The sequence below is a fragment of the Mus caroli genome, unplaced genomic scaffold, assembly GCF_978045245.1.
Source record: "Mus caroli unplaced genomic scaffold, Mus_caroli_1 scaffold_1, whole genome shotgun sequence".
Lineage (NCBI taxonomy): Eukaryota > Metazoa > Chordata > Mammalia > Rodentia > Muridae > Mus > Mus caroli.
This window is the reverse complement of record NW_028227256.1, coordinates 179,435,987-179,462,481: the sequence shown is the minus strand read 5'-3', so window position 1 is coordinate 179,462,481 and position 26,495 is coordinate 179,435,987. Positions and strand designations below refer to the sequence as shown.

The 26,495-nt window shown below is 42.9% G+C and overlaps 1 protein-coding gene and 1 pseudogene across 1 annotated transcript in view; both read right to left on the bottom strand.

Moving 5' to 3' along the window:
* The window catches only part of Dnah14 (dynein axonemal heavy chain 14), a 258,755-nt gene that overhangs the window by 206,989 nt on the left and 25,271 nt on the right, over positions 1-26,495 (bottom strand). Inside the window, exons 10-17 of the mRNA XM_021185047.2 lie at positions 18,941-19,072; positions 17,935-18,185; positions 8,426-8,540; positions 7,851-8,115; positions 7,309-7,354; positions 7,125-7,222; positions 2,561-2,733; positions 1,498-1,842 (exon numbers count right to left, since the gene is read on the bottom strand). Of these exons, the coding sequence (XP_021040706.1) occupies positions 1,498-1,842; positions 2,561-2,733; positions 7,125-7,222; positions 7,309-7,354; positions 7,851-8,115; positions 8,426-8,540; positions 17,935-18,185; positions 18,941-19,072 (1,425 nt within the window). The remainder of the gene's footprint in view (positions 1-1,497; positions 1,843-2,560; positions 2,734-7,124; positions 7,223-7,308; positions 7,355-7,850; positions 8,116-8,425; positions 8,541-17,934; positions 18,186-18,940; positions 19,073-26,495) is intronic.
* LOC110311531 (refilin-B pseudogene) lies at positions 23,722-24,595 on the bottom strand (annotated as a pseudogene).

Sequence of the window (26,495 nt, the reverse complement as noted above, 5' to 3'; positions counted from 1 at the left end):
ACAATGATGTGCGTTATAAAGACAAAAGAGAGAGAGAGAGGAGAGAGAGAGAGAGAGAGAGAGAGAGAGAGAGAGAGAGAGAGAGGCAGTGACATGGGGTGCAGTCTTCCACGTAGTCACAGAAAGTTCTAAAGGAAGTGATATTTAATAAAAACACACATGTAAGTGCCGAGGAGGGGCTGAGTTGGGTAAAGTACTTGCAAGTGTGAGGACCAAAGTTTGCATCTCCATAAACTACACAAGAGCATGCATATCTATAATTCCAGGGGTCCTACAGCCAAATCAAGTGGAGAAGAATTTCTGGAAGCCCAAGGTCCTCTAGCCTGGTTTATGTGATACAAACAAGAGACACTGTGTCAAACAACTCCTGAAGTTTGCCTTTTGACCTCCACATGTCATGGCAAATGTATGTGTCACATTCACATACAGAAATGCACTTATACACAGATAAAGACTAAAAACAAATGTAATCATAATACTTTGGGATTTTCTGAGGATAATACTTATATGTATTTTTGATTGTATATCATCAAGTAATAGTCTAATCTGAAATTTTCTTATGAAAAGGTGTAGCTGCTTGTATTATGAATGCTAACTATGCTCCCCCAAAAAACTGTTTGCATGAGCGGGTCTGCACGTAGCTTCTGGGAACCTGCCCTCAGTTAGTTCTGATTGGTAAATAAAGAAGGCAGCAGCTCAGAGCTGGGGAGGACAGACAGAGGCGATAGCATTTCCTGGGCTTGGGATGGGAGGAGAGGAAGGGGAGATGGTTTAGGAGAGTGTGGGGAGAGGAGAGACAGAGTCTACCGTGGGGTAGAGAAGCAAGGAGAGCGCCCAGATGGCTAATTGGAGTGAAGAGTAACCAAGATGGAACATAAGAATTAATAAGTGGTAACTAGGAATTACTGGCAGAGGAGGTTCTTGTTGAGGTCCCCCGGAAGCCTCTGGAATCTTGTCCCAGGGCCATTATCTAACACTCTTTTGCTTCTTCCACTATCTTGCTTCCGTTTTGTAATTGACTCAGGACATTTACAATGTTCCTTTCCCTGTACAATGAGGGCGCTTCTTTCTGGACCTTTTACAATGGCGACATTCCTTTGACCTTCGCGTGTTACCTAGCACTGTGGTTTGACCTGTGTACCTGAGCAAATTCTGTTTGCGGTTTTCAGCTTTAAAAAGCCCCCCATCTCCCCTGAGCAAATGAGGCTTGAACAGAATTTTTGTCTTGCGTCCTTCTTTTGTGTCTTCTAATCCCAAAATTTGTTGTTGTAGCTCCCTTCCCTTGAGAACCCTGTTGTTTAAACAAGCCCTGCAGGTTGGGGCAGCTTCTCGCAGCATGGAGGCCAGCTATTGTGCTGCTTAAGGCATATAAAAATATAAAGGCTGTGTATGTGTGTCTCACTTGGGAATATAAATGTTTGAGGCGGGAAGTGACCCCGAGCTGGGATTCATTAATAATTAATTCAACAAAAAAAGAGGGAAAATATAAAGACTTACTTCTAATAGATTTGCACTTTTTTCCTCAATGGTGCATTTTAACAGGTTGCAGCTCATTTGTATGATGCCATCAATATATGGTAAGCATGCTAATTGATAATCCAGGCTTTTCACACAAAAAATTCCAATACGCATCTCAATAGTCATGGTCACGATCTGCTTTAGGTAGCTTCTGAATTTATGTATTATACTTTTAAACTCAATGGATGTTAAGTTCGTCATGAATGGCAGTTTTGTAGTCATGACTTTGGCCTTCTCTACTATGTAACAATATTTCAGAAACCTGCAGCTGTAGTCGCTAACCAAGCCCACTGAATTACCAATAATAGTCAGCAGAGTCACAATCTGTGAATGAAAATGTCAAGATGGTGAGCATGTTCCACCTGGAAATAGAAGCCTTACTAAAAGCTTTTATTTGCATTGTTGGGCAAGCTGGTGGTTACTGTCAAATGATGGTCTTTGTACAATTCATTCTGCTTAGAACTGGAATTAAATATTGCCATATGTTGGAAACAAGACTAAGAAACATAGATAACATGACTTTCATGCAAAGGTTACTCAGATATTTAATTTGTAATCAAGGTATTATTTTGAACTATGTCCTAGAGAGACCAACCATCTAGCTCACTGCCTGTTGTCCGACTTTCTCCTCACACAGTCCCAGAGCAGGCTGGGCCTGTGTATTTCTGATTTCACTTAGTTCCTAAGATGTAGTTTATCTGGTTAGGACAGAGTTCGGACACAAGCTGAGATAGTTATATTCTACTGTGAATTTGGACAACAACAACAAAAAAATGCATTTAAGTGGTTAGGGAAGGGCTGGCAAATGGCAAACCAACATCTTGGCAAACCAAAGTCATAAAAGAACCGCAGGGAAGAAAACTCATTTCCACAGTGGAAACGTGAAAACCGTGGTAAGTGGAGCCCAGAGACCACAGGAGAGACAAACTGGAACGATGCTAGGATGCTCTGAAGGTTTCCATGCATCACGTTCATGCAGTAATTGCACTAGGGTTCTGTTCCCTTACCAGCCACTTCCGAGATGTCCGATCTCGAAACTTACTTTGTTCTGGTAGTCAGTGTCTGTGTCAAAGAGGACATAGAAATCCGGCCATCGGGTCTGCTTCTTATATTTGACTACACTTTTTGTTTTTGTCTCATTAGATAAATCCGGAACTGAAACCAAATCAACAAGGATAGACAGGCGAGGATCTTGGTGAAAAGGGATGATTGTGGCTGGAACAGGACATTGAACAGTTAGGATTTTCAGATGCAACACTTTAAAAATCAGCCATAGCATCTAGGCCTGTTAAAAGCTGACGCTGAGTGACTTAATGAGCAGACACTATTCTGTATCGATGGGGGCACTTATAAGCATGCACAAAGGTTTGCATTTAACATTATAAACAGAAGGAACTATCACAGATAATACTTGGGGTAGGAGGCGCCATCCTAAAAACAGAGCCAGAGAATCCTGTCCTCTGTGTGGAGAGTGTTGTTCCATCTAGAGCACAGAGATACAACAAAAACAGACTGGTATTGGAAAGGAGTTGACAGGTCAGATGTCTATGGTCACATCCCTTCACCCCCAACCAAGAGAAGAAACTTTGACTTCTTCTGCGCACCCGACTGGCCAGGAAGAACGATGCTGCAACAGGATACTTCTGCACACGTTTATTGGGAGATCTGATTGTAGAGGTGAAGAGACCCCAAGCCCAGAACTGGTGCTGCTTATATAGGCCTAGGAGAGGCGTGTCTCACACCCGGATTGGTTGTGCTTGGGTTATGCTTACCACTTCATTTGCATGCCTACATCTGATTGGTTAACTTCTCTCTCATCTGATTGGCTAATTTTGGTTAATTCTCAAAACCTCATCTTGGCAAAAAGAACTTTACTGCCTATGTATTCTTGGTGGCCAATGGTAGCCAGCACCACCCTGCAACGGCACATGTGGCTTCCCACATTGACTTATATTTTATGACTTACACAAATAAACTCAAGATGAAGAGAAACACAGAATACAAATGGATGAACTTCTGGAAGAAAATAGTGTGGCTCTTAATTGAGAAAGTCCCACATACAAAGTCAAAAGCAGAAGGCGTGGTAGAAGTTGATTGATGTGCTGGGGTTCACACCCGGGGGGCTTCGCACTGGTGAAGAGAATGAGGACCTAAGGAGGAGAACGAACGTCTGCAAGCCCCCCAGCTGATAACAGACTTGACTACAACACTTGAAAGACCTCTCTCAGCAGCAAGTAGACCCTCATCAAAGTGCCTTAAACACCTGACGCATAGATGGAGAACTCAGGCAAGGAAGTCCGAACCGTCTATCAATTCCTAGTGAGACAGAACATTCCAAAATGGGCCTCCTCGTGGCAACAGGTAAAGGAATTTTTAAAAGTTAACAATATAGCATTTCCCACCAATGTTGGGGAAACCCAGAAAGCTTCACACGCTGCAGGTGAGAATAAAAAGTCATCCTGCTATACAGAAAATATAATCTAAGAATTCAATACAATTAAACATATACCACAGATATGCTCACCTGTATACATGCATTTATACAAATAATAATTTAAAAGCAGATGAATCTCAGGTGACAAATGTGTAAGGAGTTAGAGGAACAGAAACTCTCATCTCCACAGTCCATGGTGCAGGATTTTCCACTAACAAATGCTAAAATTAATGGACTTGGGTTTTTATTTTCAGCAAAAAACCCCCATATTTGCATTTCTTTTACGACTTTTGGCAGGACTACCATAGCCAAGTCATGTAATTATCATTGCTAGTAACAAGATGTTCGACTTCACATGCTCTCGGCCAAAGGCAGTGAGAGGATTGTCTGACTGCTACAACATTCATGCCCCAAATGGAGCAAGTGCCTCACGCTCATCTCGTGACTACAGCAGAGAAGCCAAACTAATATATTCTACGGGATAACTGTCAGGACCCACATGGGACAAGCTAATAACTAGCAGGTGATCATCCTGAAGTGGCCTGCCTTAGATTATTATATAATCTGCGACAGGTGAGCCCTCAATAAGCAAGGCTGTGAGGGACTAATTTTAGGAAAGATTCCTGCTATTAATATGCGTTTCCTGTTATTATTAAACATATATATCAATCACTAAGTAGAAGCACACCCCCTTTGGAGCAGATCTCTGCAGATCCATGAAGATGTACTGTCTTGTAGTGATGCTATATAGACAAATAGATGACTTAAGTCTTAGTGATGATCCTATAAGAATTTCTAAAATTATATCTGTGATTGTTAAGCTCTTTTATAATGTGACTGCTATTAAGTCCTTTTCTGATAGTCAAAGCTGCAATGAGAACTCTGCCAGTCTCCCAAGTGTCACCAGTTAATTGCTCTTAAGATGGTAACCAGACCTTCTCCTACTCAGAGCACATTCCAAGGGGTTGTAAAACAATTAACCAAAGGTTATTAAAAGGGAACTAACAATTTATTATAGGTGCTAGAACAGAAGATAAAATATCAACTGGGTTTATATATACACAAAACTTCACTAATAACTTAGTTACGATTTTAAACCTTCAGTGAACCTGTGGAGCTGAGACAGGTGATGGATGTTTAGCTCGCTAATCACTCCTAATGGATATGCATGTAAACATTCTCTGTTGTAAACTTCTATCTCAATTTATGATTTGATTTTTTGTATGAACTTGTGATGAACTTTGTAACATGTGATCATGTGTTCTGAATGATGTTTAAGAGCGGAGGACAAAGAGAAGTGTCAGAACTGAGAGACTGGGGTGAGAGGAACGGAGGTGAGAGGAACTGAGCTGAGGAGAAGTTTTAGACAGAACATTTTTTAGATTAGAAGGAGAATGCAGAGTGGAGTAACTTAGAAATTATAGATAACATAAAATACTAAGAGAGCAATGTGCAGAATGCAGAGGGAAAGAGGAAAATAGATGTCACGGAGAGCCGAAGGGGCAGGCAGGCTTCTCCTTACCATGGGACAGAACAGGTCTCATGGTAAGGTCAAGGCAGGTTTAGTCTTATTAAAAGAAACAAAACTTTTTTTTTCTTACAAACATGGGTTTAATTCATTTAGTGTTAAAAGGGTAGAAGCCTTTTCTTTCTCTATGTAATAAAGATTGGAGCACATTTTTCATCCAGAATGAGTGAGTTCTTTCTGCACCAGTGCTTGGTCTTTTGCTCCATATGCGTATGTAAGTATGGATGTGTGTGTATGTAATTGTGAGAATGTATACGTGTGTGTGTGTGTGTGTGTGTGTGTATGTGTATAAGTATGTAATTGTGAGAATGCATGCAAGCCGGGCCCAACTGGGTTTGAATGAAAATGAGTAAATGAGCATGAATGAAGCTGAATATGAATTTGTGTGAGATTATGCATATAATAAAGTTTTTGCTTCTGCGAGTGTTATTCTCTTCTCCTGGTTCAGTAGAAGTTTATTGCTCCAAACTTCCCCCTAACCTGACAAGCAAGAGGCATCTGGACAATAGGGAGAGGCTCTTCTAGCAATGAATCCTTTACTTAATCTCCTGCTGTGTTAGGATGAGGTGCTAAGTGCCAGAGACTGCCATTTCTGGCCTCAGAGGATCACAGAAGGCAGGTCAGCTACAGCAGCACAGTAACTTAGACTTGGATAAGTAAACTTTTTATTATACAGCAGCCTTAAATTTCTCGTAAGACAAAGTCTTTCCCCAGAAACTCTTAAGACAAAGCCTTACCTTCCGCCTATGCTCTTCCCCCTCCGCTGCCTCAAGAACTGACAAGAAAGAAGAAATACCCCACACTGGGGCTGCCCCCCCCCCGCCCCCACAGATAACTAGTACATTTATTTTTAAAAATCCCTTAAGGTCACAAAAGTGAAGAAAAGGAGCTGTCATAGATGGAAAGACCCAAGGGTCCAGTGAACTGAGTGTGACATGTGAGTCTGGACTCCAGATCATGGAATAGAAAGCAGACAGGCAGGAAGCAGCTCCAAGAATCAATCGGTTCTGTTGATTCAATGGCCCCAGGATACGGTTGGGTGTGTGGTTTTGACGACCACAGCATGGGTAGTGAAAGCACGTGACAAGCATGTGCAAGTGATGTTCACAGAAGCCTTGAATTATTTTATAATGAAAATTTCAAAACAATCACATGACAAAATCATTTTATACTGAGAAAAAAAAAAGACATGAGAGCAATCACATGTTTTTAACCCAAGAAACTTAAATCTAAAAAGAAAAGAAAAAAAGAAAGAAAATCTAAGTGGCAAAAAAAAAAAATCTATGGAAAGAATGCCAGAGGACCTACGTCCTCATAATGAGTCTCTACCCAAAATTTAAAAAAGCATTAGTAGAGAATGATCCACGTCTATTATTTCTATAGATAAGCAGTTAAGTCCAGGTGAGAAATTCCTGGGGGGCAGGGACAGGGAACAAGTGCACCTTGCTAAAGCATGGAAGGCTGTGGAGCAGATCTACAGCAAATGAATTCAGCACACTGTCACAAGACAACTGAGCTGCTAAGGATCCTACTAGCTTAAATTTTTTTCTAAAACTTACTGTGGGGGATGAACACTGTCATATAATCTTAGATATTGATTTAAAAGAGATTGCATAGAAGGCACGAAGCCTTTCAGCTACTTACTGACATACTTTTCTATAGCTGCTATCATATTTTGGAATTGTGTCGAAAAGTCCAGTCTGTTGGGTTCCATAAAGAGGTTTGTTGGGAATTCAAAAAATCTAAGAGAAAACAATAAATAAGAGTACATTCAAGGGATCGCAGTACCCAACAGAACACAGATGCTTATAAAATGGTCCATACGTACTTATTATAGAAGCGTTCTTGATCAGACTCAAGCTGGAGTCCTGAGTCTATTCGAATTTATTGAAACAAAGACAAAGTAAAAATTTATTAACAGTTTAAAATGCAAGACAACAACTTAATCTATATCAGTATTTTCTAAATAACCTGAGAATCAATCGCTGAGCCTGGCTGGAAGGGGAATTCCAGCAGCGTACCCCAGACTCTGATAGGACATCTGGAGTAGAGTCCCAGACTGTTGTGACTTTTCCTTGCCTGTGGGCCTCACATACGCTAGGCACATATTCTACCACCAGGTGGCACTCCTGGGCTTTTAGCAGCCGTTCTAGGTGCCACTCATCCTGAAAATGAAAGCCCAGAAGGCCAGGGTGACACTGTAGGTGGTTCACAGTGAATGATATTACCTCTTGCATGTACCACAAGGTGGTTTGTGGTCTGTCATTGCTCCCCTTAGCGAGTCTGCTAACGTGGCATAACTAACAAACATGGCATAATCCTAAATTTCTTTCTTTACGACCAGCTGCCACCTGCTGCCCCCGGCCTCACCTGAAAGGATGCGTTTCAGGAGGGCGCCAAACTTGCTCGGCTGGTTGTACTGGCTGAGCATGGCTTCACTTAAAGTTCTTTTTCGGTTCTCCAGTTCCTCCTCATCACACAGCAGAGACTCTTCACGGTTCTCGGACTTCTGATTATTCCCTTCCAGGTCCTCTGGAGAGTCATTCATGGTGGGAATTCTCAGACAGAGGCTGACCTCAAATATTGGAGCATAGGTTTTCTTCAAATCCATTGCCACACGATGACTGTTAAAAGTCTAATGTAGCAAATATGTCCACAAGGCAAGAACAGAATATAACAGAACGATTAACTGGTGGTGATAGAGGTCGGGTAGTATTATAAACTGTAACCATATTTACATGCCAAAAAATGAAATGTGAAATTAGTATTAGTGGGCAATTTGGAAGGCATTATTGCAACTTTTTACAATGGGAGAAGGTGGCACATATATGCGCATGTGTGTGTGTGTGTGTGTGGCAAGAAATTGTTAACTGAATGTTTAACTCTGAAACTTGCTATTCATCTTGTATCAAAATTTATGTTAGTGGTTTTGAGGCGCACCTCACCTCTTTAACATCGGTTTCTAGTTTGGGTTGTGAGCTTTGAAAAGAAGGAACAGTTAAACTCGAAACAACAAGTTCATCATCGTCTGATTCCTTTCTAGAAAAGATCTTCCTGTCTCTAGAATGAGAAATGGGAGGGAAATTTATTTTTGAAATCATTTATTTTACTATTTAATATGAAAATATATAAAGAATTCATATAACAGTAAGAAAGAGAGAACGAGAGAAAGAGAGAAAGGAAGGAAGAAGGGAAGGAAGGAAGGAAGGAAAAGAGAGAGAGAGGAAGGAAAGAAGAAAGAGAACAAACAAAGTAAGTTAAAAAATGGAGGAAGGGCTGAGATGAGGCTCAGTCAGCAGTGTTCAGCTTGTAAGTGTGAAGACCTGCGTTTGAGCCATCAGAACGCACATAGCAGCCAGGCATGGCTACAGCATATCTGCACTCTCAATGATGACACAAATAGGAGGGTGAAACAGACCCCTGGATGCTCGCAGGCCAGCTAACCTGGCCTACATGCTCAGATTTCTGGCCAGTAAAAGACCTTGTTACACATAAAAAGGTGCAAGGTACCTGAGGACAATTATCCAAGGTTGTCCTCTGACCTCTGACCATGGACCCTGACACACATCCACATCCACACCCAAACACACGCACACAAATAGGGAATGAAAACAATTTGACTGGCCCTTTCTCCAAAGGCATACAGGTGGATGATAAGTATAAGAAAAGATGCTTAAGGGCTGGAGAGATGGCTCAGCAATTAAGAGCATTGGTTGCTCTTCCAGATGTCCTGAGTTCAATTCCCAGCAACCACATGGTGGTTTACAACCATCTATAATGGGATCCAATGGCCTCTTCCAGTGTGTCTGAAGATGGCTAAAGTGTACTGAGATAAATAAAATAAATCTTAAAAAAAAAAGAAAAGAAAAGATGCTTAAAATCACTGACAATTAGGAAACCCAATCAAAATCACAAGAGATTACCTTGTGCTCACTGGCCTGGATTTGTGTTGGTAAGGATATTAGAATCCAATACGCCCTTGCTACAGTCTAAACAGATATAGACATTGTTGTGGGAAACTGTAGAGAAGTTCCTCCAAATGTTAAATGTCAAATTCTATGATCCTGAAATTCTACGTATATACCTCAAAGATCGGAAATGAGCTACCCAAGCAGTAGCTCCAATCTGGTGAGCACAGTTATGCTCTAACCATAGTCCACAGGGGAGAAACCCAACAGATCAATGGAGAACTACAAAGTACTGCCAACAGACCACACAAAGGAATGGAAATTTGGATACACGCTTCAACATGGATGATGATATCCTAACATAGATACACCAGACAGAGAGAGAGAGAGAGCGAGAGAGAGAGAGCAATAGTTATGATTCCAGATGTGCAAGGTGCCTAGAATGGATAAACTCTTAGAAAGGTTGCCATGGCTGGAAGGGGAGGGTAGCGTGGAGGCTTTGCTAGTGCACACGAAGCCTTACTGCCTGGGAAAAGGTTCTGCAAGTGCATGGTGGTGGCGGTGCAACACCACGGATGCACGTAACGCCTCTGACCTCTTCTATGCTACACAGATTTCAACCTCACAAAAACAGATCTCACTTTAGCAGGAAGAGAAACAGAATGGATAGCCTCATGGCAGTAAGTCTGAACCAGGGCAAGACTGAGTATGTTCTAGGGAATGTCTGTCAACACAGAGCCTCGGATTTAACCCAGAGCTCATTCACCCTCGCATGTGCCCACGATAAGCTACACCCTCTGCCTCTGGAGGAAGTGACTTGAATCACTGCAGTCAGAAAGATGGAAAACTCATAAACAAGCCCAAAAGGTAATTCCAGCCCGTGGAGGTTGATGGGAAATAGAGACAAGAACACCCAGACACGTTTGATCCTATCTAAAGAAGCAACAAGTTAGAAAACTGGATAGGAAAACCGGACAAAGGAAAAAGATCAGAACTACTGACAAAATAAAATTAACATAAGTATAAACGTAATCTAAGGTATGAAATCAAGCATATGAAACAGCTTTATTTCTATCTCAAGAGACAGAAACTCTCTGGCTGGCTTAAAAATCAAAATCAAATGATGATTCTGAATTCCCTCAGAAAAACCTAACAGAAGAGTCGATTCCAACAGCCTCAGGACCTGCAGGAGATCACACGCCACCAACATATGCTCTCCCTAGAAAAGGCCAGTGGGAGTGGAAGTCCAGCAGAGCTGGAGATCTTAGAGACTAGCTCAGGACCTCACAATCACAATTTTTGGTGTATATTGGGAAACAGGAGAATTCAGGATGTGTTAAGAGATCTCAAATGTCTACAACAAATTATCTGTCACCGAAGAATACCATCAACCACAGAAACATCACAGAGGAGGAGACCTGTATTGTGTAGTCTGAGAATCAACGGGTAGGAATCAAAGTAAATGAAAATGAGACCACCACACATATATGCACACACTACACACACACACACACACATACCACACATACACCAAATACCACACATGCACATTACATCATACACACACACACAGCACACCACACACAGGCCACACCACACATACCACACACCCCACACACACCAAACACACTTCCCACCACCCCACATATCATAAACACATACACATATACCACACAACACCCACATACCCCACCTATCACAGACACACACACAAACACACCACACACACACATACCACCTACCCACCCCACATACCACGGACACACACACAGAGACAGACACACACACGTCATACCATACACAGGCCACACACACTCACACCACATACATACTCACCACACCACCCCCACACAAACACACACACACACACACAAACACACACACACACACAAACACACACACACACAAACACACACACAAACACACACACACACAAACACACACAAACACACACCCACACACACACAAACCCCCCCCCACAAACACACTCACACACAAACACACACACACACACACCCACACAAACACACACACACACACACACACACACACAATCTGAGACACATTAAAACCAGCCCTAAGAGGGAATTTTGTAGCTCCAAGTATCTACCTAGGAAAAAAAAGAGAGAGAGAGAGAGTCAGAGCCTGAGGACGGGTGGGGAGGAAGGCAGGAGGAGTCAGGCCAGAGGGACTGCAGAGAGCACGTCGAGAAGCTTCAGGAAGCCTCACTGCACAGAGCATAGTGTTCAAAGAGAGTGCATGGCTCTGACAGTGCATGCCTGCAACTGCAGCAGCAATGCAGGGCAATGATGCAGGGGGACCACGAGTTTGAGGCCAGGTTAGGGTACATAGTAAGTTCAAATTGAATCTTGTAGCACACAGAGGGACCTTTTCTCAAAGTAATTTTAAAATAAGGAATGAACAGAATAAACAGAAATAAATAGTATTGAATCCTAAACTAACAACTAATGGGGCCCCGTCAAGCAATGGTATTAGGAAAGTAAAACATTTCACGAGTTTCACACTTAATCATCTAGACTCTAGAAAAGTGAAAATATCCTCCATTAGTGAAATGAGTAGCTTTAAGTGCCTACACTAAAAACAATCAGAAAGCACAAACAAATGAGCTGTTAATGATGCAACTCGAAACTTTGGAAAAACAAGAACCAAACCCAAACTCAATACACAGAAATAAATGATAAGAATCAGAGACAAAAGGAACAGAAAGGAAGAAAACAACACAAAGAATCAACCAATGTAAGAGCTGATTCTTCGAGAGGATAAAGGAGATTGATAGACTCTCGGCCCAACTAACCGAAACAAAGAGGGGACAAGGCAAATTAACAGAATCAGAAATAAACATGGAAATATAACAACAGACGCCAATAAAATCTAAAATATTATAAGAGAAATCTTAAAAAAACAAACAAACCAAAAGCCCCGTACTACTCCATTAAACAAACAAAACAAAACAAACAAAGATAAAACCCTAAAAGCAATGGACAAATTTCTGAGTTTAGCCAAACCACCAAAATTAGATGAAGAGGAGGTAGGCAACTGGAAGAGATTCATAATGACGAGAGACTGAGACAGAAAAAGGCAAACTCCACTCCTTTTGCTGTGTTCTTGCAGTAGTCTATATATAATTTCCTCAATATATGAGCATAGTGACAATTAGCTACCTCATTTGATGGACCATAAACCCAGTAGTAGCAAATCTGGACCCCTCTGCCACCAGCCTGAGTTTTTCAGCTGCGTGTGAAGGGGCGGGATGTGGCTGCATACCAATCATTATTAAAGTATAACTGGCTTGTACTGAAGTGGCCATGTTTTCACAGTGTGAGACTCATTTCACACACAGTGAATGAAGTTTGCCATGGTCCTTGAGTGGAGGCCACATGTTGTTCTTCGTTGGTCAACGGTTCCTGCTATAAAGAATGACCTATGTGTACATGGGCTAGTCCTTAAACTGAGGCTTTGCAAGACTAAGCCATCTGTGCTTTGTGGATGCAGAAGCTAAAGATAATGGATAGCAGCTGTGTGGCCATAGCTTAAAATGAAGTAGAAGATTAAGTCCCTCATGGGACTGAGGTACACTTTTAAAGCTAACCTCTTGGTTGACCTGTATTTGGTACCTATATCTTTGCTGACTGGTTTTTGTTGTTGTTTTTGTTTTTGTTGTTGTTGTTTTACATCCATTCTGAATGTAAAAAAAAATTCCTAAAATAAAACAAACAAGAACAAATAAAATGGCCCATTTAAAAAATGACCTTGGGATCGGAAAAGAGAATTCTCAGAAGAAAGAAAGAAAAATAGCTAAGAAACATTTTTTTAAAGTGTTCATCGTCCCTAGCAGCCAGGAAAATAAATCAAAACAACTTTGAGATTTCATCTTCCCCCAGTCAGAACGGAAAAGATCGACAAAATGTCTGGCAACACATGCTGGAGGGGGTGTGGGGGAAGGGAACCCTCATTCACTCTTGATGGGATTGCAAATTGGTCCAGTTACTCTGAGGGCCCGTGTGGAAAATTCTCAGAAAGCTAAAAACAAACCCACCAGATCTATGACCCAGCTATACCATTCTTCTGCATCCGCCCCAAGGGTTCAACGTTTCCCTCCCCAGATGCTTGCTCTGTCATGGTCCCCGTTGCTCCAGCTAGGACACAGAAACAACCTAAATGTCCTTCAGCAAACGGGTAGTGAAAATGTAGTACATATACACTGTGGAATACTATTTAGCTGTGAGGAAAAAAATAAAACTGAAATTTTCAGGCAACTGGATGGACTAGAAAATATATTGAGTGAGGTAACTTAGGTCCAGAAACAAAAACAAGTCTTGCTTGTTCGGTCTCCTCTGCTGCGTCTAGCTCTGAGTCTTTAGATGGGAGCATACAGCCTAGAGTGAGTGCAGAAACCAGGAAAGCAAAGGGGACTCAGCGTGTGGGAGAGCAACGGAGAGGGCAGCCACAGGGCAGAAGTGATTGGGAAGGTGAAATGGGGAAGATGTGGGCATTAATTAGAGTGTGGGGAGATCAACACATTAGGAGGGGGAAGATAACAGTGAGGACGTCTGGAACAGCCATAAGGCATCATAGCAATCATCTCTCTACCTAGGATAATGCATGCGTCTACATATATGTATACATATGTAGTTTAAATGAAGATTTCCAACCTTTTCTTATAAAGCTCCCTCGAAGAGTCACAGACCTTGTGACAAAAACTCCAACATCAGGCACAAGAGACTCCCTTTTGAGTTGTGGGTCAGGGTTGTGTTCAAGAGACTCTTAAAACATAGACGGTTTGTTGCCCTTGGCTGCCTCCCACAGGCAGAAGCTAAAGGTAAGGCCCTACTGATGAAGGTAAATGAACTTTGGACTCAGGACCTAGAGGACCTGAGCTGGAACTGACCTGAAAGCCTCCTCTCTCAGGACTTTCTCTCATGGTACCCAGAGGGTACCAGGCAGACTCTCAAGAGAGGGAAACAATCTATAGCCCTAACCACCTGGGATGCCTAGGAACCACAGTAACCAGTGTGGCACACTAACCCTTCAAGTGTAGCAATAGCATACATACTGTGGTGGTAACCAGCAACTCACTAATTGAACCTAAAGCCTGCTCTACACGAACCCATGCTTAGTCCTGGAAATCTAGGCAGCTGTCCGGGGTTAGTGGAATCATGGATCTTGGAGGTCAATCCTCAACTCTGACTCTTCTCACGAATTCAATCCCTTACTGCATCCTAAATATTTCTCTTTATACTCAGAGATTCGTGCACTTCTCACTTGTCATCAAAGACAATTCCCTCGCAACTGAAAGAGACCATTATGGAAAACCCTAACCAATCAAGCTTCAGAGAACAAGAGAATATGCAGCGTCCAGTCCCAACAGATACATCAACAACACAATTCTAAGGCTCAGGGATTGTTGTGGACAAAAGGGTAGAAAGATCTTAAGAGCCAAAAGAACACAAAGCTTAGCTGTGAGACTGTGTCTCCTGGAAATGTCAGAGAGATGGGCCACGCCCATGAAGTCTCAGCTGCATGGCTACATAAACAAGACACATTAGCACAGAAGGAGGGAAGCTCTCAGGGTCTCAACCCTAGACAAAGAACTAAGGGCACCAGGGTACACTGAGTTAGAGATATGGCCTTCCCTGGGTCTTTCTGCAGTTGGTTGTCCAATACCAAGTGGTCAGCCAATACACACAGGGAACATTATATGAACTGAGCAGGTTGTATTTATGTAGTTTGTTACACATACACATACCCCCCCCAACAATTAAGGAAAAAGAGGTCAGGAGTTTGAAAGAGAGCAAGGGGTGCATCAGAGAGGCTGAAGGGAGGGAAGAGTAGGAGGAAATGATGTAATTACAATTTTTTAAAGTAAAAAAATTGCAAAAATATTTCCAATGGAGTCAATGCAATACCTATAAAAATCAGTTTATTTTTCTTTTCAGAAGTACATATGACATAGGGACTAATCCCTGTGTACTGTGTAAAAGTGTCACCTGTTGATAAAAATCTGATGGCCAATAAGCTGGGTCAGGAATAGAAGGTGGGACACCCTGTAGAGAGCTAGAGAGAGCAAGAAAGTGAGAGAGTGAGAGAGAGGAGAGGAGAGTAGAAGAGACAGATAAAGTGAGAAAGAGAGAGATAAAGTGAGAGAGAAAGGGGGGAGGGGAGGGAGGGAAAGAGGGAGGGAGATGAGGGCTCTGGGAACTAGCCAGGTAGGAGGATTCTCTACCCAAACTTGGAGGAAGTAAGGCTAGGCATTTATTAATAAATAGTAACCTCTGAGTCATTATTCAGGAACTGGGGCAAGGGTGGAAAAGCCAACGGTTACAACATGGCCGAAACAATGCTGGGGAAAAAGAGCAGTGTTGGAAGTCTGACAATTTCCCCATACAAAGTAGAGACATCAGAACAGTATAGTAGCCACATAAAGGCAGGCACACAGAATCATCAAGACAATAATGACACCTGCATAAAGGCAGGCATACAGAAAAACAAAGAGAAGGAACCCGAGACATAAGGCCACAGACTTACGGCCGGCTGGATTGTCAACTGCCGAGAGAATTCAATGAAGAAACAAACGTTTTCTTTTCAACAGTAATGATGGGACAACTGAATGATTGTATATGCAAATGACCTTGGACCCCTGCCATACTCTCTATAAAGCTAATTCGCAATGTAGCAAGGATTTGGCTCAAAAGCTACATTATTAAGTATTTCACCATACACTAGGCAGTCATTTCCGAGATATACAAAAACACAATCGAAGGGGACACAGAGTAGATTTCATAAAAATTAAAGTTCTCCCTCCTTCCTTCTTTCTCCTCCCTCCCTTCCTCCCTCCCCTCCCTTCCTTTCTCTTTCTCCTAGGGTCTCATTCCCTTTCTGGCTAGCCTGGAACTCACTCTGCAGCCTTGACCTGCTTTGGCTTCATGACCCTCCTGGTTAGCCTTTGGAGTACTGAATACAGGGATGCACCCGCCATACCCAAGTTAAGATGTAGAGCGCTTGTGCTGTAAAGAGCACCAGGAAGAAAGTGAAAGGAGGGGACCTGGAAGGCAGCATCCCCCGGAAGCACTGGGACTGGGTGCCACACATTCTCTTGTCAGACTAACTTTCCCATGGCTTATAGCCCAGTGTGAGGAGGCAGATAGCCTGGTTTCAAAAGTGAAAGGTAAATTTGAACAGACCTTTCCCTATGGAAACCAAATAAATGGCCAACAGGCACAAGAAAAAAAGTTCAGTGTCACTAGTTATTACTGAAATAGAAACCAATATTGTTTAACTACAGATAGATACAGATTCAATGATGATAGCTGCCAAGCACCAAGCATTTGTTCTGTGTTTATTCTTAACCTGGTAACAGAGGCATCCACTCTATACATTAGGAAATTAAAGAATATATTTAAACTTTGTAAGGCTAAGTCACACAACTAGCTGGAGACAAACATATTAGCCCCTGTCCACTGGACGCCGCACACAGTAAAAGTCGATTCACTAAGCTGCTCCTTATCATCCCTCTCAGACCAGAACAGCGCACACAAGCCCCACGTGCTTTAAAAATGCACTGCAGAACAATACGCTAAAATCACAAGGGTGAGAAAATGTAGGAATGTCTACATAGAAATAACAGAATAGTAAGGCATACCCATATGCCTTAATTAGTATACCCATACCGGGGGGGGGGGGAGGGGGAGAAAGGAAGAAGAGGAAGAAGAAAAGGGAAAGGGAGGGACAGAGACACAGAAGATTGGTTTAGAAAAAAATAAAAACTTACACAATTATCACTAAGCAGTGTGCTCTTCAGTCCTATCACTGAGATATGTTGATTTGGTAATGTAGAGAAGTAAGATAGACTATCCTTTCTTTCATAGTCTTCACAATTTTATGAATTGATGTTTTCAGATATCTAGTTACAATCATGAAACTTGGCTAAATTTTGATAGTTTGAACATAATTTCAATTTATAGCCCTTGCTTCACAACTTAATCACCAGTAGATATTTGTTTTTAACAACATATCGGACACTTTGCAAGCGCTTTTTTCAGATGGAGGAAACATCCAGTAGATGCTTCTTGGAATTGATTCAAGTTCCAATAGAAACTGTGGCTTCTCCCAGAACTGTTCTCGAAACTCTTGGAAGACACAGTAAACCTGCACTGTCAGATTAACAAATGAAAATTTGAATTTTAGATCAGCACCAAATAAAATTTAAGATAGGTACTTGGGACATACTTATGTGCAAAGATTACTTGTTGCTTTTCTGAAATTCAAATTTCATTGAGCATTTTTCATTTTATACCGGAACAAAATCTGCTCAGGCAGAGCTTAATGGAAAAAAAAAAAGAAGCTTTCTTCACCTCATGGACATCTTAAAGGTATGATTGATAATAAGACCTGCAAAAACAAGTATGTATTATCTGCTACATGGAAGAACTTCAAAGTCTAACTTTAATTCTTAGATGTTTTCTCCAGAAACAGTGATATATTACGAGAATACAACATCCTATCATTTGTCAAAAATTGTCACTTACCTCATGAGACTTTCATTCTTTTTTTCCTTTGAAAATGGCATCCTAGCAGAACCAGTGAAGAGGTCCAGGAGTTGGGTGAGGGCAGAGTTCATGAGCTGGCGAATGAGTTCTTGAAACAGGTAGTCAATCAGCCTTAAAAACCTCATATTGGTTTCTAATAGGTTTCGATACTGAGGCAGCTTAAAATGTGTTGTGTTGATTTCAGATGGTTTTGACTCAAAGTATTCCTTAACATTTTTCTTTTCTGCAACCTATAATTCACAAGGCAGTTGGGAAACGCCCTCTGTTAACGCCCCGTGTCAGTGCAGCCGATCTGCAGTCTGTGGCATCCTAACTAGCCTGGATGGCACAGAAAAACTTAATGTTATCATCAACTTTCATCAATATTTTACTCTTGCTTCCACATCTGACAAGAAGAGCCCGTTACATGTTCAGAAGCCAATTGAGGGTTCAGAATCTCAGAAGCAGATTGGTTTAGAAGTCGGACAGGAATGCAAAGGCAAGCAAGTGGCTCCATGGGCGCACAGCGGGACCTTGTGTGGCACACAGTTCCTGGCAGACACACTTCACTGTGTTCATGAATTCCCTTTCTACAGTTCTTGGTGAGGTTTCACGTCATCAAGATGTTTCTCCTGAGCTCTTCATCTTATGAACACTAAGACCTTTGTAGCTTATCAAGTTCCCTTACTGTGACAGCTCAGGATAGATAGGTTACAGAGATATTTGTAATTCATGCACTCACAGATACACATCTACAAATACATATGTACATTTGTTTTATCTATCTATCTATCTATCTATCTATCTATCTATCTATCTATCTATAATATATACTGTATACTGCATCATGCCTGGAAAAGTTCATAACAAATATAATACCAGTTGGCTAGCTACTTAACCACCTTAGACTCAACTGCTGATTTCCAGTACTTGCTTTTTTTCAGGAATGCGATTTGGAATAATCACTCAGTGCACAGTGACAGGACAGATCTGATTGCAGACTTACCTTTAAGGCCGCCTTCTTTATCTCTACAATTGCTTTACTCCTGATCTCCTCGAGTTGTGCCACCGCCTGGGTGGCTTGCTGTAACTGCTCTTCACAAAACTTTTCCAGAACGTGTGTTCGGGAAGTGTCCACCTAGTTAGATGGCAGTAAATGTCACATGTTTGAAAATGAAAAATCCGTTACAAAGAGCAAGAGATAAGGCATACGATCACCTCTTCATGGCATGCAGAAGAGCAGAGCTCATAAATTCTTCTTTATACTTTTAATGCTTTACATACTATGGCTTCAGTGTTACTCAAATTTAAATCCTCATAGATAAATGTAACTAAATCTTTATGTATTTTTGAGTCAGGATCTCAACAATGCCTTCTTAGCTGGCCTAGAACTCACTCTGTAGACCAGGCTGGCCTCAGACTCACAGACACCTGCCGGCCTCTACCTCTCAAGTGACAGGATTAAAGCCAGGCACTACACCATGGTCACCATAACTAAATCTTAATAAAAGTGGAAAACTATGTGTCATTCAAAACTACAGTTTAAGCTTAAACAACTAATATTAACGTGGAGCAGAAGATTGTTATAGATCTTTTTTATTAGATATTTTCTTCATTTACATTTCAAATGCTATCCCCAAAACCCCCTATACACTCCCCCTGCCCTGCTCCCCAACCCACCCACTCTCGCTTCCTGGCCCTGGCATTCCCCTGTACTGGGGCATATGATCTTTGCAATACCAAGGGCCTCTAAATTATATTTTCTTAAAATTAAGAAAGTTAAGATATCACTATGAAACTTGGGATCACTCTAGTTCCAAAAATTACCTTTGCCTTTTAGATCTCAGTTATTTGTTAACTTAAAACCACGGACATGTTATACAGGATAAACCTGGGTTTGGAAGGTGGTTTGCTTCAACAAAGCCTGGGGAGCTAGGGTCGGAGTCACAGCACACACACACACACACACACACACACACACACACAAAGCCAGATTGGTGCTGCATATCCATAACCCTAGTGTTGGGGAAGCATGAGAAAGTCTGGCCCTAGAACTTGCCAGCCAGCCAGTCAAGCCAATTAGTGAATGCCAACTTCAGTGAAAGACACTGCCTCAAATACTAAGGGGAACAACAGAGGACAGGTGACATCTGTCTTTGGCCTCCACACACACACCCCCTCCCTGCCCTCATCCGGGATGACAAGGAATAACACAAACACACGCACGTTAGGAATTAAATAACTTCATGCATTATTAAGGATCCCTCAGGGAGAAATTTCCAGTAACTACACAGCCGATTTTGTTGGTAATAGAGGTGTGTAATCCGTTCGAGTACATGGTATAAATCACCCTTCTTTCAATGTTTTCTTATTTTACTACGGTGTGTTAATTCTCTTGCCACAGCATGCAAGACATGCAGGACTGTAACTTTAGTTCTTTCAAAAGTCAATGTACCAGCTGGTTTTGTGTGTCCCCGTGACCCAAGCTGGAGTTATCACAGAGAAAGGAGCTTCAGTTGAGGAAGTGCCTCCATGAGATCCAGCTGTAAGGCATTTTCCCAATTAGTGATCAAGGGTGGGAGGACCCACTGTGGATGGTGCCATCTTCTGAGCTGGTAGTCCTGGGTTCTATAAGAGAGCAGGCTGAGCAAGCCAGGGGAAGCAAGCCAGTAAGTAACATCCCTCCATGGCCTCTGCATCAGCTCCTGCCTCCTGACCTGCTTGAGTTCCAGTCTTGACTTCCTTGGTGATGAACAGCAATGTGGAAGTGTAAGCTGAATAAACCCTTTCCTCCCCAACTTGCTTCTTGGTCATGATGTTTTGTGCAGGAATACAAACCCTGACTAAGACAGTCTACTCCTAAATTTGAAACAATCTGAAGTCTCTGCCTTATTCTGTGAACATAGACAAACCATGATCTCTTTCAGTTCTTCCATTTGAAAATAAAATTTTGGAAGGTTCTTGGTGCTCAGAGGAAAGCTCATAGGATCTGATGTCTCCAGGAAACCCTAATGTCCTTTCTCTGTCATTGTGAGCACTGCTACCCAATGGCATCTTAGGCACAGACATACATGTTTCTTGGACTGCTTAGCTGTCCTGCTCATAATTCCCTCTTTCCTTCCTCCCTTCCTAGTCTTCTTTTCCTCCTCTCTTTTCTTTCTTTTTTTTTTTTTTATGTTTGAGATCATTTATTGTTAAACAGAGAAGTCACAAAACAAAAATGAAGTGGGACAGAAGTCAAAAGATAATTTTAAAACTTTTTTTTTTTGGTGTGTGTCAAATATTTTCTAAGTTTAAAAGGAGGAAAAGTGTCAAATGACAAGATGCTCGTTGTTTAAATGAAGTCTTTTCTAGGCACTGGAAAGGAAAACCGCCTGTCTCTAGACACCTACATCACCTCCAACAGCCAGAACTTAGGATATGGAGGGAAACTGCACGAGGAACACAGCCATTCTCACCTGCACACTCAGGAATGTCAGGTGGGTGAGTTTTACAAACCTCCTTCTCCACTTTGCCAACCATCAGGAATCTTCTCTGGGCTGGCGCCACCACCATCAGGGTGTTCCAGGATGCCACGCCCAGCTTCCAGGCCTGCAGCTTTCGAAGCAGGTTTGGAGAATTGAAGAAGATTCAAAACAGCTACACATAGCTGGCTCTAGTAAATAACCTAACGGCATAAAAACCTGCCTTTCCATCTACATCAGACATCCATGGTCATTTGCTTCGACTTACTGATATGCTTCCGCCTCCATCCACACCTAGAATGTTCTGCCTGAACTTAACATGATCCCTCTAAGACAAAAACAAGGAAAGAAAAAATTTTTTTCTTAAGGACACCTTTACAGCTCTGCTGCATACAGACAACATATTCTCCTGACATGCTGGCCATGACATCATTCTGAGCCCAAGCAAGTGTCTCCAAAGGAGCAGAGCAAAGCTTTGGTGATTTTCCTAATTTAGAAATTGTATTTGCAGAAAAGAACTTATATTTGACGCTTCAGTGACACGATGAAGTCAGATAGAAAATCCACTTTTGCCAATAAATGTTTTCCTAAAGCCAAGTAGCATTGGTCGCTCTGAGTTTTACTGAGGAGCTTGGAGGATCCCAGGGTGTCCCCCAACTGCGCTGTACCCTGGCCAACTGGGACCATGACGCCAGCAGCCTCTGTGTCCAGAGGGATGAGTTGAAAAGTGCAACAGACTTTGTCATCTGCAGGGGACACGGACTAGGTGATGTAGCGCTAGACAGCGCCAGTCTTTAAAATGAAAGTGATTATCTTTGTACCTGCTTTCCATGATAACCAGTCTCTGCTGTGGATCCGGGGAAGCCCGTGTGCTCTCAATTCTGCTTTCTGAGCAGATGGAAGCTATCACAGAGACCCAGAGATACAAGGGAAGGCAGAGCCTCCAGTAACCCCCTTGACATGATTTGGATGTATTCAAAGTTAACACATACGACTTGTTCTTTCTGATCCTGGAATAAAACTCAGCCTGCCACTTCCTTCACTCCGGCAGTGGGGCCTGGCAGGGGATTCTAAGAAGCAAGGGCTAGGCCTCGGGTAGGGGCAGGGGAGCAGGGGGCAGGTTGGTGCACAGCACCCTCCTGCCCAGCACTGCCCCTGCTGCTGTAGCTGGCTCAGCTGGATTCTGGAAGTAGGCTGGGAAACACCTTTGTGCATACCTGACTCCACAATAGTCACTTCCGAATATTCAGTGGTACAAAAGAAATGTCTCCCATCACCACCAGTGGCAAGGTTGTGGAGTCTACGTGTCACTCCCTACTCCTGAATTCATTTTAGCTTAATCTGGGTGGTAAGCAACAGTCTTTCGCTTTTTTGGGTTAAACCCCATTCCTCCCAGTTTCGACACTATCAGAGTCCAAAGAATAAGTCCATCATTTAATCATGAGGATCTGAGTCACATTCAAACCTGCCTCCTCCTGTTGGCATCTGGGCTCAGGCACGGTGGCCCACAGTGGAGACCCTTTCCCTGCAGCCCCCAAAGCATGTTTTTCCAAAGCATTCTTTCAGAATGCCGTTCTTCTAAAAAAGAGCTCTCTGCTGCATTTTGCATAAAAAAAAGGGAAAAGTATTTCAAAACCCCAAAATACCTATGAGCAGAGTTACACAAGCTCGGAGAGATGTTAACCAGACGCCAAGCATGCTCCGGCTGCACCAGAGCCTGGGCCTGAAACCAACCCTCAGGAACCACACGGCTGCGGTGCCTCGGACCAGGCTAGCTGTTTACCCAACCGACAAAAGCGGAAGGCAGAGAGTTTGTTTTAAAGGCATCTCCTTTTGTGTTTTTTTTTTTTGTTTTTGTTTTGTTTTGTTTTTCTCCCCTAATATCACAAAAAAGATTTTTGATAAATCTAAGAGTTTGGGTTAACAGGAAAAACAAATAGAAGCAGAAACAACAACAACAACAACAAAAAATCTGGCCCAGAACAGATTGATCACATATGGGCATCACAGTCTACCCAAGTTAACTCTGGCTTCTCCCTCTCCCCACCCCCAGCAATAAACATATGCATGGCTGAAATTTCTTAACGCACCTTCTGTATTCCACTTTCCTACTTTGTTCATCAGAAAATGGAGGACATGCTCACCTCGGCCTGCCCAGATACCACTATCCTATCATTGTCCTTTTGTTCTGCCTCTATTTTCTCATCAACTTGAAACTTTGGGGAAACTGCATCAACCAATCACACACACACACACACACACACACACACACACACACACACTTCTTCTTCTTCTTTTTTTTTTTAACTATCTGGAAAAAATTTTAAGGAAGCCGAGTTTCTCTATTATTATAAGATGCAGTGATTTTTTTTTTTTTTTAATACATCTTCCCCTGGCTAGGCTTAGAGGTATCTCCAGGTTAGATCCCTCTGGGGCTGGGGTGATGTGCAAGAGCAATGCTACCCAGCTTGTCCAGGGTGGTCTGGGGACCAGGACAGTGTATGAACAGCTGGTCCAACCTCAAGCTAGCTGAGTCAACATTCATCGGCTAGCCCATCGCTGCCCAGGAACTCCGTGGCCTCGAGCTCCACACTGGACAGAAACCTCCTCAGCTTCTTGTGGCAGTTGTAATCCAGAGTGGTGGTGTAGACGGTTTTTGGGTACTTGGGGTAGACGATGGTGGTGCTGAGGAAATGCGTGGGCTTGGGGGCGTGGCTCGAAGCGCACTTCCGCCTTATAGTTTCACCAAGTGCAGTTGGGGATACAGGTGACTGTCTGGCTGCAGGAAGCCACCACCAGACCCAGGGGCATCTGTACATCATCGATGAAGTGCCGCTCAGAGTCCTACTTGACTGAGGAGGTATACTTTATTTCCTTTGGTGGCAAGGGGTCAAACTCAACTCCTTCACCGAAGGACAGGGGACAGAGTCTCGGTGAGCAGATGGCAGCTAGCGAGTGGGTCAGAGATGCTGGGTTCGGGACTATAGGGGTCACCGCTGCATCTGGCTCCAGCGTCCCTGCGACCGGAGCGCGCTCCCCACCGCCGCCCGCCGTCGCTGCGAGCCCCCAGTGGCTGGGGCTAGGGCTTGGGGGCAGCCCCGAGTCCGGGCTGTCCAGGACGCCGTCGCCTTTTTTCTTCGTGTCCACGAGTTCAGGGACATCCTGCAGGCTCAGCCGGCCCACCATAGCTGCACGTGTGGCGGGACCAGGCACAGCCGCCGCGGTGTTGGAGTGCAAGAGAGGGCCGCACACGCGGGCTGGGGCCGCTGCCCTCCGGGCTGCCCTCCTTGCCCCGCCGCCGGCGCATTGTCCGGGTGTCGCCGGCGGCCGCCTCCTCCTCTCTTTTCCTCCTCTTCCTTCTTCTCCTCTTCTTTCTCCTCCTCTTCCTTCTCCTCCTCTTCTTTTGTTTTGTTTTTGTTTGTTTGTTTTTTGAGATAGGTCTTATTATATATCTCTGGCTGGTCTTGAACTCACAGAGAGCTGTCTGCTTCTGCCTCCCAGGTACTTGGATTAAAGGTGTGAACCAACCTACCTGGCCCCCTATCCACCATTTAAAATGTTTGTTCTTCAGCTTATTCATAAGACAACCTAAAACCAGCTTTCCCTCCTACACAAGAACCACGCAAGGACGATTCTCCCTCCTCCGTCTCGGAGATGAACGAAGCTTTATACTTTTGAAATAATGTTTAGCCAGTTGTGGTAGCAGTCTCATACTCTTAGCACTGGAAAAGCTAAGGCAGGAGGATTATAAATTAGAGGCCTGTCTGGACCCCATCTCAAGCTTAGGCCAAATGATGTACACAGAAAGATCCTGTCCCATAAAACTAAAAGAAAAAGAAAAGGGAAACACTGATACTAATACCCTCAATGTCAATACATAAAATATGGCCAGGTGGTGGCGGAGGCAGAGGCAGGAGGATCTCTGAGTTCTAGGCCAGTCTGATGTACAGAGCATATTCAGGACAGCCAGGGCTACACTGAGAAACCCTGTATCAAAAAACAAAAAAACAAAAAACAAATCAAACCAAACAAAACCAAACAAACAAAAACAAACTATGATCTATATTTAGGAATTAATTCATCCTCCTGAATTTTCATTCGCTCAAAGAATATTGAATATTTACTATATAACTTTGATTCTAAATTTATGTTGAACTGATTCTAAACTTATGTTGATTTAAGTATTATGTTAGGTATTGATCTTTTTTTTTTTTTGCAAATTTTTTTTTTACAGTCTCTGTTGTATTTTTTTTATTACATCTTTTCCTTAATTACATTTCCAATGCTATCCCAAAAGTCCCCCATACCCTCCCCCCTACTTCCCTACCCACCCATTCCCATTTTTTTGGCCCTGGCGTTCCCCTGTACTGGGGCATATAAAGTTTGCATGTCCAATGGGCCTCTCTTTCCAGTGATGGCCGACTAGGCCATCTTTTGATACATATGCAGCTAGAGTCAAGAGCTCTGGGGTACTGGTTAGTTCATAATGTTGTTCCACCCATAGGGTTGCGGATCCTTTCAACTCCTTGGGTACTTTCTCCAGCTCCTCCATTGGGGGCCCTGTGATCCATTCACTAGCTGACTGTGAGCATCCACTTCTGTGTTTGCCAGGCCCTGGCAGAGTCTCACAAGAGACAGCTATATCTGGGTCCTTTCAGCAAAATCTTGCTAGTGAATGCAATGGTGTCAGCGTTTGGATGCTGATCATGGGATGGATCTCTGGATATGGCAGTCTCTAGATGGTCCATCCTTTCATCACAGCTCCAAACTTTGTCTCTGTAACTCCTTCCATGGGTGTTCTGTTCTCTGGGAATCATTCTTATCCAAAGCACCACAATGATCTTGGCCTTGGAGACTCTTCAGCTAGTAAATGCAGTCTCAGGTTCCTCGCGATTGGATTGGAGCAGACACTGTGTTCCACTCACCAGAGGTCTTAGGATCCCATGGGGAGTCCTGTGAGGGTCCTTGCGGGTGTCCGGAGACTCCTCTGGCAAGGCACTCCGATACTCGAGTGGACCGGAAGGGGTATTGATCTTATTACATGTATATTCAACAAACACTTTTTTGAGATTACCAATCTCCGGACTTGCCCAATCC